Below are 23,270 nucleotides of genomic sequence, written 5' to 3' on the forward strand. Positions count from 1 at the left end.
GGAATGACCTTTTATATTCAGGAAGATGTCCTTTCTGCATTGGCTGACCCCGCACTGCCTCAGATGATCCAAAACGCAAGAGGTTTTGCAGATGCTGGAAATCTTCCACAACGCACACAAAATCGAAACAGTGAGCTGTTGACCTTCCCTCTTGCTGTGGTAGGAGTGAGACCTCTCTCTCCCTTGTTAGTGAGAGAAAGAGAGAGTCTGTCGAACTGTTGGATAGACAATAGTTTTTGAGGGACTCTAGATCATGGTGTCTGGGGGACTTTGCTATTGTTTGCTTGGTGGGTGTGTGGTGGTGGGGGTCGATGCTTTGGTTGAGGCAGATGGAGGAAGGGGAGGGGGGCTTTGGGGTTTTAATGCTTTCCTGTCATTCATTCCTTGAGTGTCTCCCTCTGTTTCATGGATGTCTGCAGAGAGTAAGAATATCAGGTTGTATATTGTATATATTCTCTGATATTAAGTAGAACTATTGAATCATTGAAATCCTGTTGAAGAGTCTCCGTCTAAAATGTTGACTGTTTCTTTTTCTCCATAGATGCTGCCCGACCTGCTGTGCTCCTTTAGCATTGTGTCCGAGCACCCAGAAGAAACCCATGTACACATGGGAAGAACGCGTAAACACGCTGACGGAAGACACCTGAACTGAACTCCGATACTCTGAGCAGTAATGGCAACGGGCTAACCTCTCCACTACCGTGGCTGCAGATTTCCAGCAGCTGCAGAATCTCTTGTTTTAAAAGGTGAGAAGATGATTTTGTGCTACAGTATGTAAATAAAGCGATTTGGTTGGCATAAACTTCTTGTCTCGGGAAAGCCGTTGAATAAAGGAGCGAATATAACGATTGCTGGCAGAATTTCAGATGGTGACAAGAGGGCGTACAGGAGCGTGACATATCAGCTAGTTGAGTGGTGTCACAGCAACAACCTTGAACTCAATGTCAGTAAGACCAAAGAACTGATGGCGGACTTCTGAAAGGGTAAGATGAGGGAACACACGCCAGCCCTCATCGAGGGATCAGAAGTGGAGAGAGTGAGCAATTTCAAGATCCTGGGTGTCAACATCTCTGAGGATCTACCCTGGACCCAACATGTTGATGCAGCTACAAAGAAGGTATGACAGCGACTATATTTCATTAGGAGTTTGAGAAGATTAGTTATTGCACCAAAGGCATGCGTAAATTTCTACAGATGTACTGTGGAGACATTCTAACTGTCTGGTATGGGGGAGGGACACTATTGCACAGGATCGAAATCGATTGCAGAGAGTAGCAAATTAGTCAGCTATATCATGGATACTTGCCTTCATGGTATCCTCATCAGCTTCAAGGAGCAATACCTCAAAAAGGTGGCATCCATCATTAAAGACCCCCATCAACCAAGCTATGCCCTCTTCTCATTGCTACCATCAGTGGGGAGGTACAGGAGTCTGAAGACACACACTCAGTGATTCAGGAACGGCTTCTTCCCCTCTGCCATCTGATTTCTGAATGGACATTGAACCAATTAACACTACTTTGCTACTTTTTATTTATTTCTATTTTCGCACTACTTATTTAATTTAATATATATATTTAAAGTAATTCACTGTTTTTTCTCTATTATTATGCATTGCATTGTACTGCTGCCGCAAAGACAACAAATTTCATGACATATTCTGGTGATATCAAACCTGATTCTGATTTGAACGGCAACTTTAAGCAAACACGGGTGCCCTCTATTGACTGTTCAGGGTAAACCTCCCCAGACAAAACAATCTTTGCCTTCAGATTCTTGGAACAGGCTGACACATGCTGGGTAAAATATTCAATTCTCCAGCTTAGTCTTCAACAGTGAGTTTCACTGCAGAGCCATTATCAGAATCAGGTTTAATATCACTGGCATATATTGTCAAGTTTGTTGTTAAGCAGTAGCAATACAATGCAATACATAACAACAGTAAATTACAGTAAATACACACAGTGTCTATAAAAATTATTCACCCCCTTGAAAGTTTTCATGTTTTATTGTATTGCAACATTGAATCACAACGGCTTTGACACTGATCAACAGAACAAGGCTCTTTCGTGTCAAAGTAAAAACAAGTCTCTAAGGAGTGATCTAAATTAATTACAAATATAAAACACAAAATTATTTATTGTATAAGTATTCACCCTCTTCAAATCAGTATTTAGTAGATGCACCTTTGACAGCAATTACAGCCTTGAGTCTGTGTGGATAGGTCTCTATCAGCTTGGCACATCTGGACACTGCAATGTTTTCCTATTCCCCTTAACAAAACTGCTCAAGCTCTGTCAGATTGCATGGGGATCATGAATGAACAGCCCTTTTCAAATCCAGCCACAAATTCTCTATTGGATTGAGGTCTGCACTATGACTACCCACTGCAGGACATTGACCCTGCTGTTTCTAAGCCATCCCTGTGTCGCTTTGGCTTTATGCTTGGGGTCATTGTCTTGCGGGAAAACAAATCTTCTCCCAAGTCGCAGTTCTGTTGCAGACTGCATTAGATTTTCCTCCAAGATTTCATAGAAACATAGAAAATAGGCGCAGGAGTAGGCCATTCAGCCCTTCAAGCCTGCACCGCCATTTATTATGATCATGGCTGATCATCCAACTCAGAACCCCGCACCAGCCTTCCCTCCATACCCTCTGATCCCTTTAGCCACAAGGGCCATATCTAACTCCCTCTTAAATATAGCCAATGAACTGGCCTCAACTGTTTCCTGTGGCAGAGAATTCCACAGATTCACCACTCTCTGTGTGAAGAAGTTTTTCCTAATCTCAGTCCCAAAAGGCTTCGCCTTTATCCTCAAACTGTGACCCCTCGTTCTGGACTTCCCCAACATCGGGAACAATCTTCCTGCATCTAGCCTGTCCAATCCCTTTAGGATTTTATACATTTCAATCAGATCCCCCCTCAATCTTCTAAATTCCAACGAGTACAAGCCTAGTTCATCCAGTCTTTCTTCATATGAAAGTCCTGCCATCCCAGGAATCAATCTGGTGAACCTTCTTTGTACTCCCTCTATGGCAAGGATGTCTTTCCTCAGATTAGGGGACCAAAACTGCACACAATACTCCAGGTGTGGTCTCACCAAGGCCTTGTACAACTGCAGTAGTACCTCCCTGCTCCTGTACTCGAATCCTCTTGCTATAAATGCCAGCATACCATTCGCCTTTTTCACCGCCTGCTGTACCTGCATGCCCACTTTCAATGACTGGTGTATAATGACACCCAGGTCTCGTTGCACCTCCCCTTTTCCTAATCGGCCACCATTCAGATAATAATCTGTTTTCCTATTTTTGCCACCAAAGTGGATAACTTCACATTTATCCACATTAAATTGCATCTGCCATGAATTTGCCCACTCACCCAACCTATCCAAGTCACCCTGCATCCTCTTAGCATCCTCCTCACAGCTAACGCTGCCGCCCAGCTTCGTGTCATCCGCAAACTTGGAGATGCTGCATTTAATTCCCTCATCCAAGTCATTAATATATATTGTAAACAACTGGGGTCCCAGCACTGAGCCTTGCGGTACCCCACTAGTCACTGCCTGCCATTCTGAAAAGGTCCCATTTATTCCCACTCTTTGCTTCCTGTCTGCTAACCAGTTCTCTATCCACATCAATACCTTACCTCCAATACCGTGTGCTTTAAGTTTGCACACTAATTTCCTGTGTGGGACCTTGTCAAAAGCCTTTTGAAAATCCAAATATACCACATCCACTGGTTCTCCCCTATCCACTCTACTAGTTACATCCTCAAAAAATTCTATGAGATTCGTCAGACATGATGTTCCTTTCACAAATCCATGCTGACTTTGTCCGATCATTTCACCGCTTTCCAAATGTGCTGTTATCACATCTTTGATGACTGACTCCAGCAGTTTCCCCACCACCGACGTTAGGCTAACCGGTCTATAATTCCCCGGTTTCTCTCTCCCTCCTTTTTTAAAAAGTGGGGTTAATTAGCCACCCTCCAATCCTCAGGAACTAGTCCAGAATCTAACGAGTTTTGAAAAATTATCACTAATGCATCCACTATTTCTTGGGCTACTTCCTTAAGCACTCTGGGATGCAGACCATCTGGCCCTGGGATTTATCTGCCTTTAATCCCTGTATTTTGCCACATTCATTTTACCCTCTACCTTCACAAGCCTTCCAGGGCCTGCTGCAGTGACGCATCCCCACAGCATGATGCAGCCACCACCATGCTTCATGGGAGGGATGGTGTGTCTTTGATTATGCTTGTCCTTTGGCTTACACCAAACATAGCATTTAGTCTGATGGCCAAAAAGCTCAATTTTAGTTTCATCAGACTATAGAACATTCCTCCAGCTGACTTCGGAGTCTCCCACATGCCTTCTGGCAAACTCTAGCCAAGATTTCATGTGAGTTCTTTCAACAGTGGCTTTCTCTTTGCCACTCTCCCATAAAGTGGTGAAGAATCTGGGCAACAGTCGTATGCGCAGTCTCTCCCACCTCAGCTACTGAAGCTTGTAACTGCTCCAGAGTTGTCATAGGTCTCTTGGTGGCCTCCCTCACTGGTCCCCTTCTTGCACAGTCACTCAGTTTTTGAGGACGGCCTGCTCTAGGCAGATTTACATATTCTTTACATTTTTTGATGATTGACTTAACTGTATTCAGTGACTTTGAAATTTTCCTGTATCCATCTCCTGACTTGTGCTTTTCAATAGCCTTTTTGTGGAGTTGCTTGGAGTGTTGTCTTCATGGTGTAGTTTTTGTCAGGATACTGACTCACCAGCAGTTGGACCTTTCAGATTCAGGCGTATTTTTATTAGTCAATTGAAACATCTTGACAGGTGATCTCTATTTAACTACTTATGTGACTTCTAAAACCAATTGACTGCACCAGTGATGATTTGGTGTGTCATATTAAAGGGGGTGAATATGCTTTATAGGCACTGTATATATACACACTGTACATATATACAGTTCCTATAAAAAGTTTTCACCGCCTTTAATGTATATATAGTTAAATTAAATAAGTAGTGGGGCCGTGTTCATGGGTTTAATGTCCATTTAGAAATCAAATAGCAGAGGGGAAGAGGCTGTTCCAGAATTGTTGAATGTGTGTCTTCAGGCTCCTGCACTACCCTGATGGTGGCAATGAGAACAGGGCATGACCTGGGCGATGGGGGTCCTTCGTGATAAAAGAAAAGATCCCAGCAAACAACATTACGACAGAGGAAAATAAAGCTGAACTTCGGGGGATGACCTGTTCTTATCAAGATGGGTGTACTAATAGATGTCGAAGAGCCATATTGTTTATTCTTACTTTACTATGTAAAACTTTGACAAACTTCTATAGATGTGTGGTAGCCTGGTATGGAAACACCAATGCTTTTGAATGGAAAATCCAACAAAAGGTAGTGGTTTCAGCCCAGTACATCACAGATAAAGCCCTCCCAACCATTGAGCACATCTATATGAAACACTGTCATGGGAAAGCAGCATCCATCATCAGAGATCCCCACCACCCAGGCCTCTTCTTGCTGCTGCCATCAGGTAGAGGATTCAAGAGCGTCAGGATGCGCGCCACCAGGTTTAAGAACAATCACAACTCTGCAGCCGTCGGTGGACAACAGGGGATAACTATATGTACTCACTTCCCCATCCATTGAGATGTTCCCACAGCCACTGATCTCACTTCCAGGGCTCTTTATCCTATTATCTCATGTTCTTATTATTTATTGCTATTTATTTATACTTGCATTTGCACAATTCGTTGTCTTCTGCACTCTGGTTGATCTTTCACTGATCCTGTTATAGTTACTATTCAATAGATTTGCTGAGTATGCCCACAGGAAAATGAATCTCAGGGTTGTATGTACTTTGATAATAAGATTTACTTTGAACTTTGAGCAGCTCATAAATGTTACAATACCAGTACAATAATTCTATTGTCCAGACAGCTGTGAATATACAGCAACACTAAGTGCTGGAGGAACTCAACGTTTTTGGCAGCATCTCTGGATGGAGGTGGACACAGCTGTGAGAAAAGTCCATACATCTTCAGAATTGTTTATTGCTCCTGCAGACGTTCAGTATCTCAGAAAGATGAAAACAAGATCTCACTGTTTTTTTTAATGTTTTCCATTCAGCCCAGCAGAGTAGTGTAATGGTCAGCACAACGGTTTGCAGTACCAATGACTGGGGTTCAATTCCCGTCACTGCTTGTGAGGAATTTGTACATTCTCCCTGTGACTGCGTAGGTTTCCTCAGGGTGCTCTGGTTTCCTCCCACAGTCTAAAGAACTACCAGTTGGAAGGTTAATTAGTCATTGTAAATCATCCCATGATTAGGCTAGGGTTAATCTGGGCAGCGTGACTCAAAGAGCCAGAAAGGCATATTCCACGCTGTATCTCAATAATTAAATACGATAATGTGGTTTTATTTACTTGCATTGTCTTCACTATTAATATTAAATACTCCCTACACAATAGGTAATCCCTGAAAATTGGTTTATTATTGTCCCATGTGCTTAAGTACATTTGGGGTGGCAGGGTGGAGATACGTCTCTACCGAAGGAGGTGTAAGGCACTCCTTCTCTCCGCTAGCCTGCAGGTCACCCTTCCACCTGCTTAGCCCCTGCGATCAGGGTCACGTGAAGCCATGAGAACAGGTGGTGGATGATCGTATCAGCAGCTGGTGCACATCACAAGTCCTGGTTACGCGACCACCGACTTCGTCGGCCACCTCTGCCCCAATTGCTTTTGGCTCGACGAAACGGTGGGTCTCCCCAATGTAGAGGAGACAAATTTGCAGGTGAAGTGTTGCCTCACCTGGAAGGACTGTTTGGGGCCCTGAATGGAGGAGAGTGTGCAGGCGCAGTGCTTTGGCCGCTTTCAGGGATAAGTGCTGGGAGGGAGATTATTGGGAAGAGATGAAAAAAACGATGGAATCACGGAGGAAGCAATCCCTGTGGAAAGTGGAAGTAAAGATGGCAGCAGCTTTGGAAATGAATAAACAGTCGACATTTCTGGTTGAGACCCTTCTTCAGGACTGGAAAGGAAGGGAGAAGACATCAGAATAAAGGTGGGGGGAGGGGAAGGAAGCTAGCTGGAAGGTGATAGGTGAAGGCTGGTGGGAAAGGTCAAGGGAACTGGTACAACCTGTAACCTGTGTACATACCAGATACCACAGACTCGCTCTTACATTCATTGCTGCCTCGGTAAAGCAGCCAACATAATCAGCCTAACCTATCTTGGGCATTCCCTCTTCTCCCTTCTATCAGGCAGAATACACAAGAACAAGAAAGTCTGCCGGAACTGGAAATCCAAAGCAACACACTCACTGAAAATGCTAGAACTCAGCAGCCCCCGGGCAGCATCTGCGGAAAAGAGTAAACAATCGACGTTTCAAGCCTAGACCCTTCCTCGGGACATGTTTTACTCTTTTCCATAGATGCTGTCTGGCCTGCTGAGTTCCTCCAGCATTTTGTGGTGCACTGCAGAAGATGAAGACTGAAAGCAAGTACCACTAGGCTGAAGGATAACTTCTACCCCACTGTCATAACGCGGAGGGACAAAAGTCAAGCAGCATCTGTGACGGCAAAGGGATGGTTGCTGCTTCGGTTTTAGTCTTAAAGCAGGATCACAACCATCCCCTTTGCCTCCACAGATGTTTCACCAGCAGTTTGAGAGGTTTGATTTTTAAGAGCACCCTTCAAAAGTACATTTTATTATCAAAGTACATATACAACCCTGAGATTCATTTTCCTGTGGAAAATCTATAGAATAGCAACAGTAAAGTAACAAGAGTGCAGAAGACAACAAACTGTGAAAATGCAATATAAACAAGGTTATAAATAAGAACATGAGATAAGAGTCTTTAAAGTGAGATCATTGGTTGTGGGAACATCTCACTGGTGAGCAAGTAGTTATCCTCCTTTGTCTCCTGATGGCTGCAGGATTCGAACTGTTCTTAAACCTGGTGGTGCCAGTCCTGAGGCTCGTGTGTCTTCTACCTGATGGCAGCAACAAGGTCTGGGTGGCAGCAATCTTTGATGGTGGATGGTGCTTTCCTACGTTTAGTGATGTGCTAGGAGGACTTTACCAGTGATGTACCAGGCTAAATCCACTACCTTTTGTAGGATTTTCCAGTCAAAAGGGCATTGGTGTTACCATATCAGGCCATGAAACAGCCAGTCATACTCTCCATTATGCATCTATAGAAGTATTTGTCATGCCCAAGTTTCACAAAATTTTAGGGAAATAATTCCAGAGGTTATATTCCAGAATACTGCTCATATTCCAGAGGTTTGCAATTTCCCCTCTAGAACATAAGACAGCAATAACCATCAGGCCTTTAAGCCTCACCCAGCATTAAATATGAACATGGCTGACCTCAGTTCCTCCCCCCGTCCCACTTCTCTGTATGTCATTATGTTTTACTTACTCCTAGTAATTCAGCTTCCGTTATTTCCAGGACAGAGAATTCCAGACTCCTGGTAAAAAAAAACCCTGGGCCAGTGTCCCCTTTGGCCTGATTAGACTAGTTTGATAGTGCAAAAGCAAAACACTATTGGTGTAGAATCAAGTGTATCCAATGACAAAAACACTCCAGAAGTACCAGCTGGTGCTCCATAAACAGCCACATATCTGCACCTTTGTTGTCCGCCTACTTTTGACAAACAATAGAAGGCATCTCATCTGGACGTATCATGGTTCAACATGGCAATTGGGTATGTCCCAGCTGCAAGCCTCAGGTCTATGGGCTCGTTAGTCCTGACGAAGGGTCTCGGCCTGAAATGTCGACTGCACCTCTTCCTAGAGATGCTGCATTCACCAGCAACTTTTATGTGTGTTTCTATGGACTAAACCTTGGTTCTGAAAGTTGTTGCTTGCTTTTATTTTTTTGCAGGGTTTCCAACCCCCCTCCCCAAACTCTGCACATTGGGGGTTGCATTCCCCCCCCCCCCAGTTCCTTTGTGGGTGCCTGGAAGCAGACAGATCTCAAGATTGTACAATTTACAGATACTTTAAACTGCTCAGCCTGTGACTGCAAGAAACAACATTCTCCCTCTCCGGACTGTATCTATACTGATGAATAGTCAGAGGCTTTTTCCCCAGGGCTCAAATGGCTAGCACAAGAGGGCAAAAGTTTAAGGTGCTTGTGTAGGTACAGATGTTGGGGTAAGTTTTTTTAAAAAATGCAGAGTGGTGTGTGTGTGTAGAATGGGCTGCTGGCAACTGTGGTCGAGGTGGATACGATAGGGTCTTTTAAGAGCCTCCTGAACAGTTATATGGAGCTTGGAAGAGTAGGCTAGGGGTAACCCTAAGTAATTTCACAGGTATGGACATTCAGCACAGCTTAGTGGGCCGAAGGGCCTGTATTGTGCTATAGGCTTTGTTTCTATATCTCTGCCTGAGTAATCAAAGACCCCTGCCGATCCCAATACCACCTCTCCTACTCCCCAATCAGGCAGAAGGTACAAAAGGCTGAAAGCAGACTCAGACAGCTTCTACCCCAGTTACAAAAAGTGACCAGGCCTCTGGTCACTTTAATAAGCAACACAAAAAACTGGAGGAACTCAGCAAGCCAGGCAGCACCTATGAAGAGTAAACAGTTGATATTTTTGGCAGAGACCCTTTTGGTTTAATAGGGTGGCCTTCTCTTCAGAAACTTATTTTGCACTGCTAGCTTCCTTCGCACAGCCTTTTGGCTAGCAGGTTGGAGATATTGTAGATGCACGGCATCCATCCCTCCACTAGCCTGCAGGTCATTCTTGGGCAAGATGCGTAGTACACTCACCTCCCTCAGATCAGGGTTGTGTGAAGCCATGGGAGAAAGTGGTGGGTGGTGCTATGAGCAGCTGGTGCAGATCACAATTCCTGCCTTATTTGACCACTGCAATCTCTAAAGAGTATTGATAATGGCCAGGGTCACCCACCCAACTTGTAGACACTGCCTAGAAGAAATATTTGCCAGAATGATTGTGGTCATGGAAAGACCATGACCACCTACTTAACAATGAACTACCTTAATACACTTACAATGAAAATTCTGTATTGATGGCATGCAGAACACTTTCTCACTGTAACACACACAATGTCATATAGTCAGTCATACTTTATTAATCCCAGGGGAAAATGCTGGTGGAACTCAGCAGGTAAGGTAACCACCTTTCTTCTGGCATCGTCCCCCTTTCCATGGATGCTGCCTGACTTGCCAAGTTCCTCCGGCATTTGGTGCGTTGCTTTGGATTTCCAGCATCTGCAGAATCTCGTTTGTCAACATTCTCACTGTACCCCAGTCCATGTAATAACCAATATACCAACCCGATCTAAATTCTTTCACGCTTTCTTTAACAAATTCCAGTTATTTTTTTGAACTCACTGGTATAAGTATTAAGTTCTTATTCCAAGTTAAAAACAAATCATTTTCTACTGCCGTGGTCTCAGCCTTTTAATGAGCTTGCTCTACTGCTCTGGAAGCCAAGAGAACCAGTGCAAGATTGTTACTCAGTTCCAGTAGAACAGATTCTGAATTCCAAACAAGTTCAGTTTGCATTATTTATTAGCACAACACTCTTTAACAGATGTACCAATTGCAAAGCAAAAAATAATTCAGGAAATTCAGCCACCATCCAGTCAGTGCTGCAGGTTAACAGCAGGTTTCAAGTGTGAACACACTCCATTCCGGGAATTGCTGCATACCTATAGAACCAAGAAAAACATGAGAAGTGAATCCAAGGCCACCATTCAGACAGTTTGCCTTTCTCTCAGATTTGAATCTGACTTTAAAATTATTCCTTCTGCAGAGGGCGGGAATGTGTAATGTGGAAGAAATGGCAACTGGGGATGATGACAGAACACAGGCAGCATCACTGATCTGAGTTACAGGGAGAAGATGGGCAGATGAGACTTTTATCCTGTCCTAGGAGTGACCTTACAGAGGTTTATAAAGTCAGACGGCATTCATTGCCCTAACCACCCCAAGGAAAAGGGAACTAAAGACTAGTGGATTTCAGATAATGGGTGAGGGGGAAGGATTTAACAGAGGGACAAAGGGGCAGTATGACTGTTAGTAATAGCAACACAGGCTCAATCACACCACTAAAGGGTGCTGGGGTCACCTATTGTCTGGTGCTCTCTACATTAGAAAGACCTGTCCGTGGCCAACTTTGTCGTGCACCTCTGCTCCATCCCATCAAAAGCAGAACTGGCCAAACATTTTAATTCTGATTCCCATTCCTACATGTCGGCCCATGGCTCTCTCATATGCCACCCTCAGGGTGGAGGAGGAGGAACACCTTGTATTCCATTTGGGTAGCCCCCCAACCTGATGACATTAACATCAATTTCTCCTCATTGAAATGTTTTCTCTCCCCTTCCAGACTCTGGCCTCACATCTTCTCACCTCCCCCTAGGTTCCCTTTCACCAATGGTCCACTGTTCTCCAGCCCTTTAACTTTCCCCATGCACCCAGCTTCAGCAATCAACTTCTAGCTATCCTCCTGGACTCCAGACTTCTTTAATGGTATTGGTCCATGGTTGTTTAAAAAAAAGGTTGGGAACCTCTGCTCTAACCTTTCCTATCCCCATACCTACCCAACTGAACCTGAACTACTTCATCTGGCAGGTTAGAGGAATGCAGACCAAATGGGACTAGCTTAGTTGGATACCAAATTGGGTGAAAGGGCCTGTTCCCACCCTGTAACTGCTACGAGCAGATCACATTGCAACTCTGCTGATCTCAGTCCCATATCCGCAGCTCTCATCCAGCAGTCCACAAAAACATGGGTTTTCATCAGTGATCAGCCATCCTCTTTTCTACAATACGGAACAAACTACTACAGACATTGTTGAGTTATATCAGTGAAGATCTAAAAATGTCCTCACCATTGAAGTCTTACGCCAACATCCAGTCACCTCTTCCTCAGCTTCAAATACCTATAAAACAAAAGGTAGAGTTAGTGGTAAACACATGGCAACTGGTGCAGGGCAGCCACTCCGCAGGATTGGAAAAGGCTGCTGGAAGTTATAAACACAGCCAGTTCCATCATGCGCACTAGCCTCCCAAGCAGTGAAGACACCTGCAAAAAGGCAGCCTCTCAGCGTTGATAATAAATGCCAATCTTGATTCACATGGATGCCCATCACCCAGAACATGCCCTCTTCTCATTATTACCATCAAGGTGGCGGTACAGGAGCCTTACAGCACACTCATTAGTTCAGACAACATTCCAGCATCTGCAGATTTTCTCATTTCTCAATAGTTCAGGAAGTTTCTTCCCTTCTGCCACCAGTTTTTCAGAATGCTCAATGAATGCATGCACAGTACCCATCTTTTGAACTGCATATTTAATATACATTTCTTATAGTAATTTATAGTTTCATGATGTATTGTACTGTACTGCTGCCACAGAACAAATTTCAAGACGTCAGTGATATTAAACCTGATTCACTGTGGATCAGTCGTGGACGAGAAATGCCAGCTATACCCAACGGACAAGGAGTTTTCTAAACATGCAGGTGATGGGGTTCAGATATGTCTACACCAAAGGTGGTGTAAGGTGCTCCTTCCCTCCGCTAGCCTGCACGTCACCCTTGGGCAAGATGTAGCACCTGCTTAGCCCCCCACCCCCCACCCCAAGATCAGGGTCACGTGAAGCCATGGGAGCAGGTGGTGGATGGTTGTATGAGCAGCTGGTGCACATCACAAGTTCTGGTCATGCGACCAACGATGCCAGGCAGACAATCTCTGAAGTGTATGGGGTCACCTGTCTTGTAAAGACACTGGCCAAATGGAGGCAATGGCAAACCACTTCTATAGAAAAATTTGCCGAGAACACAGACCACCATTGCCCACAGCACAATGCCTTAATGCACTGTTGTAATGAAAATTCTGCATGCAAAACACTCACTCAACTTCAGTACACGTAACAATAACCAATATACCAATTTAATCAGTCATGCAAGTAAATACTAACGAGCAGCTATGCCCAGTGGACAAGGTGGTTTATAAAGATGCATATTTAGCAGCAAAAACTTCAAAACCAATCAATTCAAGAACTGGCTTAATCTACAGAAACCTTAAGGAAACTGTAAAGACATGCAAGCAGGGGAGTTATAGTCAGGTAAATGCGAGCTGCGTGATTACCCCACTCCAACATGTGATTAATTGATCACATGGGTGTTATTCAGCAGTGTGGGCTCAGTGGGCCAGAAGGGCTGTTTTGCTAAATAAAACAAAATGAACAAACTTCTTGGGAAGGACAGTGAAAAACAACAAGCTGTCAGAGGAAGCAGTTCAGATAGTTGGGTAGAAATGGGGATAGGAAAGATTAGAGGCAGGGATCCACAGGCATTGGTCCGTGGCATAACAAGGCTGGGAATCCCTGGGTTAGAGGAATGCAGACCAAATGGAACTGGTTTAGGTGGACAACATGCTCGGCAGGGACAAATTCGATGAAAGGGGCCTGTCCCTACCCTGTAACCGCTATGAGCAGATCACACTGCATTCTCTGATCTCAGTCCCATATCCGCAGCTTTCATCCAGCAGTCCACAAAACATGGGGTTTTCATCAGTGATCAGCCATCCTCTTCTACAATATGGAACAAACTACTAGACATTGAGTTATATCATTGAAACTCTGAAATGTCCTCACCAATGAAGTCTTGCACCAGCATCTCATTACCTCTTCCTCAGCTTCAAATACCCTATAAAATGGAAGATAGAATTAGTGGCTGACATGGTTACTTTTGCCTCTCACATGTGGCACCCCATACGCAAGGGCCACTGTACAGAATTGCAAAAGGCTGCAGAAAGCTGTAAACTCGACCAGCAGCCTCATAGACGTCTTCAAAAGGTGATGCCTCAAAAAGGCAGCATCTCAGGGTTGTACACTGAATAAACAATTTGAATGATAACAACAGTACTTTGAATCTTGAATCATTAAGGACCCCCATCATCCAGAACAAAGCCCTCCTCATTGAACCTTTAAGACACACAATGCTTCAGGAACAGCTTCTTCCCCTCCATCAGATTTCTGATTGGACAATGAACCCATGCACACAACCTCACTATTTTTTGCTCTTCTTGCACTATGTGACACAGCATGTTACGAAGGAAATGCAGAAGCAAAAGGTTGAAAACCAATGGATTCAAGACCCAGCTTAGCCTACAGAAATCTTAAACCGAACGGAAAAGCCGTGCGAGTAGTGGAATTGTACCCAGGTAAATGCAGGCTACACGATTAAGCCCATCAAACATGATGGATTCCAACACAGAATGTAGGAGAGTCGAGTGGCAACAGAGGATAAACAAGATCCAAAGTTGTCAAAGTCTCTCCAATTCTATAGCATGCAGTTGGAGAGTCCACAGCTACCAACTGTGAAGCTGCGGCTCTTGGATGACATGCACAAGGTGATGCCCAACACCCACAAAGTTATGCACCGCTATAAAATGCACTACGTGCACATGGCTGGGTTTCTAGATGAAACTCACCAGTAAGGATCTTTCGTTTTGAGTCGTAAAACATTCGCCCATCGAGGACCTACTGTAAAAGGAGATGCAAAGTCAAAGCCCAGTTTACTGTCATATGCATAAAAGTAGTCATAAAAAAGTACAGAAAATCAGGCCCTTTGGCCCATCTAGTTTGTGCTGAGCCATTTAAACTGCCTACTCCCTTTGACCTGCACCCCTACCACCTGTGTACCAATCCAAACTCACTTTTAAATGTTGAAATTGAGCTTGTATGCACCACACATACTGGCAGCTCGTTCCAAACTCATGACCCTCTGAATGAAGACACTTTCCCTCATAATCCCCTTGGACTTTTCACCCTTAATCTCTCGTTTAGTCCCACCCAACCTCAGTGGAAAAAGCCTGTTTGCATTTACTCTAGCTATACCCCTCAATTTTGTATACCTCTATCAAATCTCCCTCTAATTGTCTACATTCTAAGGAATACAGTCCTAAACTGTTCAATCTTTCCTTACACCTCAGGCCCCTCAGTCCCAGCAACATCATGCACTCAACTTTATTTACATCTTTTCCTGTAGCTAGGTGACCCAAATACTCTAAATCAGGCCTCACCAATGTCTTATACAATTTCAACATAACATTCCATCTCCTGCACTTGGATTTATGAAGGCCAATGTGTCAAAAAGCTTTCTCAACAAACCTATCTACCTGAGGCCCATCTACTGGAAAACATACAGCAACCTCAGAACCAAATAACATCAGTTAAGCAGCATTCCTAAGTATAAAATCACATATAATTTTCATAAACACAGTGGTTGAACAATAAAGTCTACTTTAGTGAAAAGCGATTGAAGTGGCTAAATTGTAAGACCACAAGACACAGGAAAACTTTTAAGCTGTTCAGTCTGCACCACCATTCGACAGTGGTCTATTTATTTTCCCTCTCAACCGCATTCTCCTGCCTTTCATCATAACCAAGTGACTTAATGTTTTATTAGCTAGCCTAAGAAAAACATTTTGCTTCGCTTTACTTACTAAAGGTGCTGCAGCATCCAGAGATCCCCACCACCCCGGCCACACTCTTCTCACTGCTGCCATCAGGTAGAAGGACTGGCACCAGTAAGTTCAAGAACAGTTACTACCCTACAACCATCAGGTTCTTGAATAGAAGGGGAAACTATACTCACTTGCCCATCCATTGAGATATTCCCACAACCAATTATCTCATTATAAGGACCCCTTGCTCATTATTTATTGCTAAATATTTATATTTGGATTTGCAGTGTTGCCTTCTGCACTGTTCCACATCCTATTGATCCAGTTATAATTACTATTCTAAAGATTTACTAAGTATGCCTGCCAAAAAATTAATCTCAGGGTCGTACATGCATGTACTTAAAAGTTTACTTTGAACTGTGCTAACCTTGACGAAAGTGGATTTTACGAGCTTCCAAGATCACAGCTCGCCATCTTTACTCTCTGCGGAAAGGAATCAATGGTCTAACCAGCAGCGAAGTCCTCTCGGAAATCGGAGATGCCAAAACAATCCATCTGCAAGCGGGGGAAGAAAAAAAGTCCATTGAAAATCGCAGTTAGGAAGTTATTATGACTTGCTCAAGAGCATCGCAAATACATAAAGTAACGCACTAATGCAATAAAAAGATCTTGCGTGCCCTGCTGTGAATACACTATAGCAAAGCAACACACGTCAAAGTAGCTGGTGAACGCAGCAGGCCAGGCAGCATTGATCAGCTACTTTGATGTGTGTTGCTTGAATTTCCAGCATCTGCAGAATTCCTGTTGTTTACACTTGAGCAGAGATGGGCGTTATAGTATTGTCTTCCATATCAAATGTTGCCAGTCAAGACACAATTGAAGACTGACCAGCGACCGTCTATGGAAGAGAATTCACTCTGGGCACCTGTTTTGACCACATAAGCTACTTGTTTTAGCTGAACATGGCTTCGATCAGGGCCTCCTTGGGCAAATGCACTCCAACAAGACGTCTGGAGCAGAAAAGGAGAGTCCCATCACTCCAAGACTAAAAAAAAATACAATAGTTAAGAAAATAACCTTGAAATACAAAAGATAACTACCTTGGGAAGAATATTACGACAGCTTTAACAAGACAAAGGTAGTAGAAAGCAATGGATAGATTGCGATTGTACCTCCACCATCCACTGACCAGCAGCGACGACCAGCGAGAAAGAACAAAGTGGCGTGGGCATCTTTTATATAGTGACCGGTCTGCGCTCTGATTGGCTTATTTACGTCACGTGTCTATAAATCTCGCAACTGCGTATGCCGCAAGTATGTCGCTCTGCATTCAAAGTAATGGAGTCCCCAGCTCAAAAAAAAGATTTTTTGAAGCATAATCAGATGCAAAAGCATTTTAAAAAAATCAAAAAGTTATATAAATGACAATTCCAGCTCGTCGGTAGGCTGTTTTAACAGTTTCAGTAAGGGGAGTAGGATTGGGACTATAGATCCCAGAATGCTATGCGGTTCCGTCGGCGGTCACGTGAGTGGGCCTGCTCTACGGGCCTTGGGAGCCGGTGGCAATGTTACGGGAATCGGGAGGCGGCGACTCTGCCCAGTGGCAGGAGGCCACGTTGCTGGTGCCGAAGGAGGAGCCCGATGAATCGCCTCCCGGGCAAGGGGCGCCAACGGCCCGGAAGCCTGGGACTGGGCCCGTCCTGGAGCAGGCCAGAGGCGTGGGCAGTGAGTGCGCGGCGGGCGCCCGGAAGCGAACACATCCTCCACCAACCTCACCCTGGCTCCGATATACCCTCCCCATTCACCTGTCCCACTGTCCCACCGTCTCACCCAGCTCCTCCTCCTTCGCCTTAACACCCCATCCTCTCCCTCCTCAAAACGCCCAAATCCTGTTGCCCCTGAACACCCCACTCTGCCCCTCTCTAACACCCCAGCTGGCCCCTCCTTTGCTCATTAGCACCCTCCCTCCTCCTCCAACACCCTAACCCAGCCTCTCCACCCCTTAACATCCCTCCAACACCCCAAAACATCCCACCTTCTCCCTCTGTGCTTTAGCACCCCACTCTGCCCCTTTTCAGTTACCCAACCAGCCCCTCCTTTGCCCATAGCACCCCACCCTCCTCCTCCAATGCCCTAACCCAGCCCCCCCACCCCTTAACATCCCACCTTCCTCCTCAGCGCCCTAATCCTGATCCTCTTTTACTCCTTAACATTCCACACTCTCCCTCTCCAACAAACTTCCTTCAGCACCCTAACCCAGTCCCTCCTTTGCCCCAATACGCCCCCCCACTTCCTCCCTCTCCCTTCTCCCCCCCATGTCCCAACCTGCCTCTGTCTTTGCCCCCTTAACACTGCACCCTCCCAGTCTCCAATGCCCCAACACAGCCCCTCTTGCCCATCCTGCTTCCTACGCCCTCGCCCCAACCCACTCGGGGCAATCAGAGGCCCCTCACCCCCAGGGAACACAGTTCTTGCTGAGGAAATGGCGGGGGGGGGGTGAGGTGGTATAATTGGCACACATTAAGATCCCGTGGGCATACATAACCTGTGGGTGAAGTTGGACGCGGTCATAAACTTGTGGTGGCACTGGATGAGGCCATTCAGTCCTTTCAAAATCCCCGGCTCCTTGCTCAGAAACCCATTCAGACCCAAAGCCCTCCCCTGCCCCTTTAATCATTTCTCATTGAGTGACTGTCCACTTCTTTTTAGCTGCTTCCATATGGTATGTGATGGATTTTCAGCCCATTAAATCTATGGTGGCTTCATTGCCCAACTTAGTTCAAGAGTCAGAAACAGTCCTTTTGCCTCAACTGACCAGTGTATTTTTCTTAACTAGTCTTGATTTGCCTGTATACTGCCCACCTCCCACTGAGCCCTTCCTAGCTGTTGTAAGCGTACCTGCCTCTGGTAGTCTGGACTAGATTTCTGTCACCTACACTCGGTGTGTCAGATTTACCTCTTCAATCCCCTTTAAATTTTCCTTAGCTTCAGTTGCTCCAGGAAAAACAGTCCTGGCCTGTAGTCTCTCCTTTGACTCAAGCTCCGGGCAACATCCTTGTGAATCTTTTCTGCACTATCTTAACGAAATCCTCCCTATACTAGAGTAACCCAAGCTACGTGCAGTATTGTAGGTGCAGTGTGTCATCATCATTATGTGCTGTGTCGTATGACATGGGTGATCGTGGCCTTTCCATGACCATGATTGTTCTTGGCAAATTTTTCCACAGAAGTGGTTTGCCATTACCTTCTGGGCAGTGTCTTTACAAGATGGGTGACCCCAGCCATTATCAATACTCCAGAGATTTTCTGCCTGGCATCAGTGGTCGCATAACCAGGACTTGTGATATGCACCAGCTGCTCATACGACCATCCACCATCCGCTCCCATGGCTTCATGCTGAAAGTGAGAGCGACAAGTACTTCCCACTACACTACCACACTAGGTGCATTTCAGCAACCATTTTGACACCATATTTACCTCAAAATCGGGTTTAATATCACCAGTATTTGTTAACTTTGCAGCAGCAGTACTGTCTCAGTACTTTTGTATTTGTGTGTTGTAGCACTTAATTTTCATTGCAGTTATTTTGTAAATAACACTATTCTTCGCATTTCTGGTCAGATGCTAACTGCATTTCTTTGGCTTTGTATCTGTACTCGGCACAATGACAATAAAGTTGAATCTAATGTAAATACAATAAATATGGATAGAGAAAAACTGAATTACAGTAAGTATAGTTAAAATAAGTGGTTCCTCTGTCATTCCTCTTCTGCCTCTTTTCTAACTCCCTTTACTCACTGCACAGCACATCATCCCCTTTTCTACCCCTGTCATTGGTGTCGATGTGCAGGCTGACCTCTGGCTGCTCACCCTCCCTCCAAACAATCTACCGCAGCTGCTCTGACATCTTGGACCCCAACAACTGGGAGGCAACGCACAATCTGGTGTCTCTTTTGCAGCCACGGAACCTCCTCTCCATTCCCCCTGTCGAGTCTGCTATTACTATCGCTCTGCCTGACTTTACCCTGCTGAGCCTATAGTGGGGGAGTCGAAGACCAGAGGACACAGCCTCAGAATAGAGGGGCGGCCTTTTAGAACAGAGATGAGGAGGAATTTCTTCAGCCAGAGAGTGGTCAATCTGTGGAATTCGTTGCCACAGGCGGCTGTGGAGGCCAAGTCATTGGGTATGTTTAAGCAGAGGTTGTTAGATTCTTGATTAGTCAGGGCATGAAGGGGTACGGGGAGAAGGCAGGATACTGGAACTGATAAGGAAGGTGGATCAGCCACGATGAAATGGCGGGGCAGAGTGGATGGGCCAAATGGCCTAATTCTGCTTCAATATCTTGTGGTCTTACGGATGTTGCCTGGAGGGTATTAGTTGTAAGGAGAGACTGGATTGTTTTCCCTGGAGCATCGGCGTCAGGGGGGCAATCTCATGCAGGTATGTAAAATTACGAGAGGGTGCACGGTGAGAATCTTTTCCACACGGTAGAAATATCAAATGCCAAAGGCAAAGCTTTAAGCTGAGCAGAGAAGTTTGCAAAAGGTGTGTGAGGTGAGTTTGACTTTGCGCAGGAAGTGGTAGTGTCTGGAATGCACTGTTAGGGGAGGTGATAAAAGCAGATTCCACAGCAATGTTTAAAAAGCATTTAGACAGGCACATGAGCCAGCAGGGAGTAGTTGGGATTTGTTAAACTGCATTGGGGTTGGCACAGATATTGGTGCAAAGGGCTTGTACCTGTGCTGTGATGTTCTCTGTTCAAAGTACACTCAGTCACCACTTTGTTAGGTACCGGTGTGATCTTCTGCTGCTGTAGCCCATCCACTTCAAGGTTCGACATATTGTGTGTTCAGGGATGCTTTTCAACACACCACTGTTATAACACGTGGTTACATGAGTCACTGTCATCTTCCTGTCAGCTTGAACCAGACTGGCCATTCTGTGACCACTCTGATGAGCAAAGCGTTTTCACCCACAGAACTGTTGCTCACTGTATGCTTTTTGTATTTCACACCATTCTCTGTAAAGTCGAGAGATTTGGGTGTGAAAGTCCCAGGAGATCAGCAGTTTCTGAGAAGCTCAAACCACACTGTTTGGCACTGACAGTCATTCCACGGTCAAAGGCACTTCGATCACATTTCTTCCCCATTCTGATGTTTGGTCTGAACCTCTTGACCATGTCTACCTTCTTTTATGCACTGAGTTGCTGCCACATGATCGGCTGATTTGGTATTTGCATTAATGAGCAGGTATACCCGATAAAGCGGCCACTGTGTGTACAATGCTACCTTGTGAAAGGTGCACAATGTTTGTATTATCTATGATTGTGATCCTTGCTTTCCTTTGTGTCTTAACCCCTTTACAATTAACTTGATGTGGGGGAAAATGAAAACTGCACGCGTAAACTTATCAGGGCAAGGTTACATTTACCTGCTGCTGGTGCAGAAATTGACTGTGAGGAAGTGGGAATTATAGCAGGGTAAGTTCACCTGTGCAAAGAGTGGGAGGTAAGAATCACCTCCCAGTCTCTTACTTTATCCCCCTTCCCCCACCCACGTGTTATCACCTGTCACCATCTATGCCTTTCCCTTCTCCCCCCCCCCCAACCCCCACCTTCTTATTCTGGCATCTTCGTCCTTGCAGTCCTGATGAAGGTTCTCGACCCAATACATCGACTGTTTTTTTTCATTTCAATAGATTCCAGCATCTGCAGATTTTCTCTTGTTTGATGCTGTCTGACCTGCTGAGTTCCTCCAGCATTTTGTGTGTGTTGCTCTGGATTTCCAGCATCTGCAGGATCTCTTGTGTTTAAAGGAAATGTTGTTACTGTGGTTTAATAAAGCACAAAATCTGAATGGACTTGATTACTCTTTGTTGGATTAACAGTGTCCAACAACTCGACCTTTCTCCATTTGTCCCTCTTCACTCATCACCCTCCTAGCACTTACAGTGCCTATGAAAAGTATTCACTCCCCCCCCCCCGCAAATTTTTAGGTTATATTGTTTTACAACATTGAATCACAGTAGATTTAATTTGGCTTTTTTGACACTTGATCAACAGAAAAAGACTCTTTCTTCCGTCCCTCACCTTCTTAGTCTAAATTCTTCCCCTTTCCTTTCCAATCCTGAAGAAGTGTCTCAGATCGAAACGTCGATCGTTTACTGTTTTCCATAGATGCTGTCTAGCCTGCTGAGTTTCTCCAGCATTTTGTGTGTGTTGCTTTGTATACAAGTTAACCATCTAAAACTAAATGCATTGAGTAAAACCAAGTACAGTTAACATTTGTGTATTTTTTAATTACAGATTATCTGCGTAAAGTGGCTATGTCTGCTACAAAGAAAGTTTCCGACTCAATGAGAGAAACTGCCCAAACGATCAAGAAATCTGCTGAGGAGCATAAAATAGGCAATCTCCTTGATATGGTTTGAACAACTACAATATTGCCAGAAAATATCTGTTAGCACAAGGTTATGAGCTTTAAGTTGGATTTTCCACTGAGTGATAAAGCCAGTTATGTTAGTTCCCAGTGTATTTTACCTGGTGAGAAGTGTTCACTTGGTAAAAATCGGTTTTCAAAGTAGTGGTAATGTCATTATTAATACTGAGATTGAGTTCAATAGGGGATGGGTGGTTCAGACTCTGGTTCACTTGTTTAAAGTCAGAATTAGATACCAGGTTCATTAAATAGTGGACATAAATGCACAGGAAAGATTATTGACTTGATTTTTTTTTAATGACAGAAGTTTTAAAAAAAAGCTTATAATGAGATGGATAGCAAAATCAGTATATTGATTATTAAATATTAAGAATGTTGAAATGACTTGATCAGGGTTCTAATGTGTGCACTCACTTTACATGAGGGAGGTGTAGTTAAAACATAAAGCAGTACAGCACTGTACAGACCCTTCAGCCCACAATGTGCTGAACTTTTAACCTATCCCAAGATAAATCTAACTAGTCCTTCCCTCACAATCTTCCACTTTTCTTTCATCCGTGTGGCTATCTAAGAGCCCCTAACGTATCTATAGAACATTTGAACTTCACAGCACAGTGCAGGCCTTTCAGCCCATGATGTTGTGCCGAACTTTAAGCATCCTCCCTGATCAATCTAACCCTTCCCTCCCGCATGGCCTTCCATTTTTCCTTGATATCTGCCTATACAACCACCCCTGGCAGCACCTTCCATGCACCTTCCACTCTCTGTAAAAAATCTACCTCCGACACCCATCCCCTATACTTTCCACCTGTCACCTTAAAATCATCAGAATCAGCATATGTCATGAAATTTTTGTTGTCTTTGTGGAAGCAGTACAATGCAATAAATATAAGAGGAATAGAGAATAATAATAGAGAAAATGTGAATTACAGTAAGAATATATGTTAATAAGTTGTTCAAAAATAGAAATAAAAAGTAGCGAGGCAGTGTTCATGGGTTCATTGTCTATTCAGAAATCAGATGGCAGAGGGGAAGAAGCTGTTCCTGGATCATTGAGTGTGTGCCTTCAGGCTTCTGTACCTCCTTTGTAGAACAACAGTACAGCACAGCACAGGGACAGGCCATTCGGCCCACAATATTGTACCAGACAGCAAATCAAAACCACCCAAATACGAATCCCTCCTACCTACACCATGTCCATATCTCTCCATCTTCCTTCCCTCCATGTGCCTATCCAAACACCTCTTAAAAGCCTCTAATGTATTTGCTCCTACCACCATTCCAAGCAGCACTTACCCGGCATCCATGACTCTCTGAGAAAAAAACTTCCCCCTCACATCCCCCTTGAACCGACTGCCTCTCACTTCCAATGC

General features: G+C 44.5%; 1 protein-coding gene, 1 long non-coding RNA gene and 4 other non-coding genes across 10 annotated transcripts in view; 1 reads left to right on the forward strand and 5 right to left on the reverse strand.

Moving 5' to 3' along the window:
* Positions 1 to 10,089: 10,089 nt before the first annotated feature.
* LOC134339144 (uncharacterized) lies at positions 10,090 to 16,683 on the reverse strand. 2 transcript variants are annotated; one of them, XR_010016346.1, is made up of 6 exons: positions 16,632 to 16,659; positions 15,887 to 16,014; positions 14,485 to 14,536; positions 13,646 to 13,697; positions 11,877 to 11,927; positions 10,090 to 10,691 (listed from the first exon to the last, which is right to left on the reverse strand). It is a non-coding gene; the product is annotated as an uncharacterized LOC134339144 (long non-coding RNA). The 2 variants fall into 2 exon arrangements; XR_010016347.1 differs by having other exon boundaries at positions 10,091 to 10,691; positions 16,560 to 16,683.
* On the reverse strand, positions 11,723 to 11,796 carry LOC134339186 (small nucleolar RNA SNORD99). The gene has a single exon (XR_010016361.1). It is a non-coding gene; the product is annotated as a small nucleolar RNA SNORD99 (small nucleolar RNA).
* On the reverse strand, positions 13,500 to 13,573 carry LOC134339187 (small nucleolar RNA SNORD99). The gene has a single exon (XR_010016362.1). It is a non-coding gene; the product is annotated as a small nucleolar RNA SNORD99 (small nucleolar RNA).
* Positions 14,267 to 14,400, reverse strand: LOC134339183 (small nucleolar RNA SNORA44). The gene has a single exon (XR_010016358.1). It is a non-coding gene; the product is annotated as a small nucleolar RNA SNORA44 (small nucleolar RNA).
* LOC134339182 (small nucleolar RNA SNORA16B/SNORA16A family) lies at positions 16,297 to 16,442 on the reverse strand. The gene has a single exon (XR_010016357.1). It is a non-coding gene; the product is annotated as a small nucleolar RNA SNORA16B/SNORA16A family (small nucleolar RNA).
* Positions 16,684 to 16,880: 197 nt separating the features above from the next.
* Positions 16,881 to 23,270, forward strand: part of LOC134339139 (synapse-associated protein 1-like) — a 40,204-nt gene continuing 33,814 nt past the window's right edge. The window contains exons 1-2 of one of the 4 annotated variants that reach the window (XM_063035491.1): positions 16,881 to 17,184; positions 21,765 to 21,883. In XM_063035491.1, coding sequence (XP_062891561.1) covers positions 17,025 to 17,184; positions 21,765 to 21,883 — 279 coding nt within the window. In that variant the 5' untranslated portion in view covers positions 16,881 to 17,024. The remainder of the gene's footprint in view (positions 17,185 to 21,764; positions 21,884 to 23,270) is intronic. The other 3 variants (XM_063035495.1, XM_063035494.1, XM_063035493.1) reach the window with 3 other exon arrangements.

This window comes from Mobula hypostoma, chromosome 28, assembly GCF_963921235.1.
Source record: "Mobula hypostoma chromosome 28, sMobHyp1.1, whole genome shotgun sequence".
In the NCBI taxonomy this organism is placed as follows: domain Eukaryota; kingdom Metazoa; phylum Chordata; class Chondrichthyes; order Myliobatiformes; family Myliobatidae; genus Mobula; species Mobula hypostoma.